This window comes from Varanus komodoensis, unplaced genomic scaffold, assembly GCF_004798865.1.
Source record: "Varanus komodoensis strain SLA01 unplaced genomic scaffold, ASM479886v1 scaffold3, whole genome shotgun sequence".
Classification (NCBI taxonomy): domain Eukaryota; kingdom Metazoa; phylum Chordata; class Lepidosauria; order Squamata; family Varanidae; genus Varanus; species Varanus komodoensis.
Window position 1 is genome coordinate 15,958,086 of NW_025335761.1, and position 5,407 is coordinate 15,963,492.

Genomic DNA, 5,407 nt, shown 5'->3' on the forward strand with positions numbered 1-5,407 from the left:
GTAACAGGCCGAGCGGATCCTGAAGCATTTCCGTCTGCATTTGGGGAGCAGGCTGAAATCCCAGACCTTTTACCATACGGGATTAAGTCCAGTGGAATTTAGTTACTGAAGTCGCTTACATACCTATTTTTAAACTTCGATAGTGAGAGCTTATGATTTATCATGGTTTGCATTTTAAAATGTGTCTTATTATATAAAATGAATTGCTGTAAACGGCCTAGACCGCCTCGGCTCCTGGGCGGTATAGATATACAAGGAAAAAATAATAAACATGACTGCAGCTGCGCTCGGCCAGTTTAGAAGACGCTGCCCGGGTTCCCCGGCCAGCGGACGAGGCTGCAGGTAGCTGAGCAGGCTCGCAGTATGTACCTCGAGGCCGGAAAAGCAGCGCCTTCGCTGCCCCCCGGCCCCGCTTCTGTATCGCTGCCTCTGTAATTACACTCTCACTCGCCAACGAAACTTAAAAATGCTTATGCACACATGCTAGAGCTGAGTCAGGAATTTTTCTTGCCCATCATTCGACTTGCTGGGAAAAAATAATAATCAGCCGATCGGAGAGAAACTCAACTGCGCACGCGCAGAGACCAATCGACCCGTGCAGCCTCCTTTTGTCCCGTGACTCAGCTGAGCCGAAAGCCCTGCCCCCACGGCTGACCTAGATTCTTCTATTGCTGTCCACCTATCGTTGAGCAGCAAGAGCGTCACGTGCCGTCTTGGTCACATGGTAGTAGATGCCATTTTCTGGCGCCGTTAGCGATTGAATCGGCCAGTCGGGAATTGGACGTTGAAGGGGACGGATTGATACTGCAGGTTCTTCGAAAATCCGTCGCTTTCGCCAAGAACAGAGATCATAAGCGCAGGTTTGTGAAGAATTAGTAGATCTATGCAGTGGGGGCGAGTTTCGGAAGCGGGACTGTAGGGTCGTTGTGAGAAACATAAATTTCAACCGTGGGGGACGCGTAAGATCTTGTTTCCAAGTTGTTAGTTGTGGGAGGAAAAAACTAGGGTGTATTCTGCTTGTTCTGGAAGGGTGGGTGGACATGGCCTTACTTCTCACGGAACGAAAAAATGGTGCTCAGCCAGGGTTCACATCGGGTCCAAAACGATGGGTGCGGCCTGCCGCCATTTTATAGCAGTGATGGCGTCGACTTAAATTCGCCCAGATCCCGGACAGCGCATGCGCGGCTCGTCGGCTTGCTTCGAGGCCTTGCTGTGGGCGGGATGTCATAAACGTCGGAGCAGACGCGTTGGCTCCTGATTGGAGCGGCGAGAGGCGGCGCTCGAACGAGGAGTAGGCGGTGGGGCGGGGCTTGCTTGGCGCTCGGCCTCGCCTGATGTCAGACTGCGGCATTGAAGGGGCGGAGCCGGGACTGCGGCAAAGTCTATCGGGCGGGCGGTACCAGCCGCTGACGTATTTCTCTGTCGGCCATCTTCTCGTGCGCCTTGGATTGCCGGAGCTAGAACGGCTCTGTTTACGGTTTGCCTTTTTAACGCTTCTGTCGTATCTACAGTGATACCATGAGTGGCTGTCGTGTATTCATTGGGAGGCTCAATCCAGCAGCCAGAGAGAAGGATGTGGAGAGATTCTTCAAGGGATATGGACGCATCCGAGACATTGATCTCAAAAGGGGCTTTGGATTTGTGGTAAGTAAAAGTGCAATGTAAGATCTGGAATGAGATTTTATGAATGAGTAAACGGGGAAAACTGATTTGGGAATTTTGATGTAACCATTTTACTCTTACTGGTGAATTACTCAACATTTTTAATACAAATATGCTTGTACTATAAGTGATGCCAGATCAATGTAACTGTCAGAGCAATTAGATATATCTGTCACTTAAAACATAAGTTGTGTTGAGTTCAATAAGTTGTGGGATATAGAATAAATACATAAGACTGTAGCCTATGTATCAGTTGACTAGCTTTGTTCCTGACTTTATAATAATTTGTTACAATCATTTATGAAATTTCTGATTAAAATAACTTTGTTACAACAGGAGTTTGAAGATCCAAGGGATGCTGATGATGCAGTTTATGAATTGGATGGAAAAGAGCTTTGTAGTGAAAGGTAATCCTTTATGACAGGTTAACACTTGCTAGCAGAATAAGTTTGTTTCATGTAAGTCAAAGCAGTTAAATAAAATGGCTTAAGTATAGTTTTTCACTCCAGGGTTACAATTGAACATGCAAGGGCCCGTTCTAGAGGTGGAAGAGGAAGAGGACGTTATTCTGACCGTTTTAGTAGCCGCCGTCCACGAAATGATAGAAGGTGTGACTAGAGCTAAATATTCTGTGGGGATTGGCTGGTTCTTGTTTTGTTGTCCAGTAGGTATAATTACTGAACAAAACATTTCTGTCCCCATCAGAAATGCTCCTCCTGTAAGAACTGAAAATCGTCTCATTGTAGAAAACTTGTCATCCCGAGTCAGCTGGCAGGTTTGTTAAAACATGATTATCTCTTAGACTACATTAAATGGGTATGTAATATATAAAATGTTTTTTTACTAAAACTAATTTTTATCTTAAGTTAAAGCATTATCAAAATTATTAATACTTAATGTTTAAATACATTTTTCAAAAGTAGATTAATAGTAGTAATTTAATGTAATTTTACCTTGTTTTCAAAATCCATTTTAACCACTTTAAAAATCCATTTTATTTGCCAGCCTATCTGTGTCGTTGGCCTTATGACGAGGAGTGCCTGTGGGTTATCCTAATCGTTCTGTCTTGGTCACTCTTGGTTGGGCCTGGTTGACTTATCCAGTCAGCTGCTCCAGTGTATCAGTTGGCCACCTCTAGATCTGTGTTTGCCGGTCTAGACGTAATCGATGCACTTCCTTAAAGTGCGGGTTGCAGCGATCCCCGAAAGTTAACGAGATCTGATTCCTAAGTTGTGAACTGTACCTCCTGTAACGCTTCGAAATAAGAGATCGTGATCGAGAGAGTTGAAAGATACGCATTAGGTGGTCGTTGGAATCCTGATCGCAGTAAAGTGGTCCTTGGTGTAACTTCACAAGATTAGAGAATGTCTGGATCCGACAGTAGTCTGCTAATAGGGAGGGCTGTGCGATTAAAGGCTTCCATCGACTGGGTAGTATTCTTCAAATGGTTGGCGAAGAGCCAGTCGGGCATGTACCATGACGGTATCTTCGATCGCTTAATGCAGTTTGCTGCTTGGCTAGCCTAGGGAAATTTTAATGAAGGTAAAGTAAACTATATTTTTAATGACATATGGGGCACAAAATAACTGTTTGTTTGTTTTTGTTTTGTTTTTTGTTTTTGTTTGTTTTTTTGTAAATATACTGTTTACTCATAAAATATCAATCCTTTGCTACAGATAAATGTCTTGCATTCAGTTCAGTAAAATATATAAACAAATATCTTAATGTTAAAATTGCGCATTTTGCTTTAAGCAATGTGCTGTTTTCATTTATTTCGTGCCCTGATAAATTCTATCAATTAATAGTATTATCTTCACGTGTGGCATTTGCCACCTTTTAATTTAACATCTTTTCTTACAGTAGTAATTTTTAAAATACTATTTACAAATGTGTCTACTTCTTTGTCTAACATGTTTCATCTTGTGCTAGGATCTCAAAGACTTCATGAGACAAGCTGGGGAAGTAACTTTTGCAGATGCACATAGACCTAAATTAAATGAAGGGTAAATATCTTCAGTGTTACATATTGTGATATATAGTATAAGGGGAAGACCCTAGTAGAAGAATGTACTGTCTTAAAGTGCTTGGAACTACTCAGTCTCATATTATCTTGTCTTATTTTTAGGGTGGTTGAGTTTGCCTCTTACAGTGATTTAAAGAATGCTATTGAAAAACTTTCTGGCAAAGAAATTAATGGGAGGAAAATTAAACTAATTGAAGGCAGCAAAAGGCATAGGTAAGAACTCAAATTCATAAGTGCTAGATTTCTGAAATAACAGTCAATCTAAGAATGTGCACATTCTTTACATTTAATTGTCTACAGAAGTCACTTAATTTTATTAGTAGGTCCAGAAGTCGGTCTCGGTCCCGTAGCAGGAGTTCATCAAGGTCTCGTAGCCGTTCCCGCTCCAGAAGCCGCAAATCTTACACCAGATCCAGGAGCAGGAGCCGAAGCAAGTCACGTTCAGTTAGTAGATCTCCTGCCCCTGAAAAGAGTCAAAAACGTGCTTCTTCGAGTAGATCAAAGTCCCCAGCTTCTGTGGATCGCCAGAGATCACGCTCAAGGTCAAGATCTGTTGATAGTGGCAACTGATCTATAAATAGCTTGCCCTGGGGACTTTGAAATCATACTTGCTAGTAGTTGTGGTAAGTATGTGACTTCTGGGAAAGAGGGACTGAACAGGGGAGGGGGGTTAACAGCGTTGTATATGTGGACCACGGAGAAGTTATTTGAACTAATTGTATTGTCTTTTTGATAATCTTTTTCCTGCGCACTTCATAAAGTGCATAGCTTTATATATATTGCTAGAGCTCTTTGAAGAAACTTTTAATTTTTTTGTATTTTAAAAAACCTACTTTTGAACACTTTAGTTCTCAATGTACTCTAGTAATTGGCATTTCATGGTGTTAAATGTTTCAGTTGGCTATAGAGCTCTACACCAGCTGTAAATAAAGCTTTATTTCAGATTTTTAGTGCTGCTGTTTTATTTGCCTTCTTGGTGAGGTTTCCACCAATGGTGGTTAAAACTAATGAACTGGTGAAACATTTTAACTTTCTTAAAGCTGCATAATTTTATAAGTAGACAACTTTAGGTACAGATCAATGTGAGGTTTTAGTCTAAAACATGAAGAAATGGATCTAATTCGTTACTGGGTAGTGTGCAAGTTCTGTATTTTGTTAACTAACTTACAACCAGGAATGCATATCTGCTGCATTTCTAGATCAACCTGAATTCTAAAAAAAGATTCTTGATCAGACTAAAAACCCTACTAGTTTAGCATTGTGTCCCTAAATCCATGGGACATCCTGAAGCAACCATTATCTCCATACCACCTATAATTTGCATGTGAGACATGTGGCGGGAACTTGCTGTGGCCATTTTATTCTAGTTGCTTTCTTTTGCTTTTTCCTTCAGGCATCACAAGTAGAGCTAGGGGGGATAAGTCTGGAACCAGTGATACATTGAAAGGGTAAAGGAGGTTAAAGCTCCTTCCCACCAGTTCTGGCCAAAGTGACCCTGTTGCAGAGAACTTGAGCAGCGTAGAGGTTATAAACTGCTTCCCAACTTCACAGAAATTCTGCTCCCTGACACATGCTGAGATGCTGAGTGGGAGAACATGCATGTGGGACTCTGATCTGCCAGCACAGCATATTGTTCTTGGGATTAAGTTGTCACTATCGATGCCAAGGAAGAAATTTTGAAAGTGCTGCTTGCCCTTTGATGCTGTAATCTTTTCATGGCTT

At 41.9% G+C, this 5,407-nt stretch overlaps 1 protein-coding gene across 3 annotated transcripts; it reads left to right on the top strand.

Moving 5' to 3' along the window:
- Positions 1-748: 748 nt before the first annotated feature.
- SRSF5 (serine and arginine rich splicing factor 5) lies at positions 749-4,635 on the top strand. 3 transcript variants are annotated; one of them, XM_044436551.1, is made up of 8 exons: positions 749-860; positions 1,512-1,644; positions 1,999-2,069; positions 2,172-2,270; positions 2,368-2,437; positions 3,592-3,665; positions 3,788-3,898; positions 4,006-4,635. In XM_044436551.1, the coding sequence occupies exons 2-8, from the start codon at positions 1,519-1,521 to the stop codon at positions 4,253-4,255; spliced, it is 801 nt and encodes a 266-aa protein (XP_044292486.1). In that variant the 5' UTR covers positions 749-860; positions 1,512-1,518; the 3' UTR covers positions 4,256-4,635. The 3 variants fall into 3 exon arrangements, with proteins under 3 accessions (XP_044292486.1, XP_044292487.1, XP_044292488.1); XM_044436552.1 differs by having other exon boundaries at positions 4,009-4,635; XM_044436553.1 differs by lacking the exon at positions 749-860 and having other exon boundaries at positions 1,584-1,644; positions 2,159-2,270.
- The last annotated feature ends 772 nt before the right edge of the window (positions 4,636-5,407 follow it).

Coding starts and splice junctions, on each gene's coding strand:
- SRSF5 (XM_044436551.1), top strand. CDS start 1,519: ATGAGTGGCTGTCGTGTATTCATTGGGAGGCTCAATCCAGCAGCCAGA. Junction 2,271..2,367: donor CGTCCACGAAATGATAGAAG/GTGTGACTAGAG, acceptor TGTCCCCATCAG/AAATGCTCCTCCTGTAAGAA. Junction 3,899..4,005: donor GAAGGCAGCAAAAGGCATAG/GTAAGAACTCAA, acceptor TAATTTTATTAG/TAGGTCCAGAAGTCGGTCTC.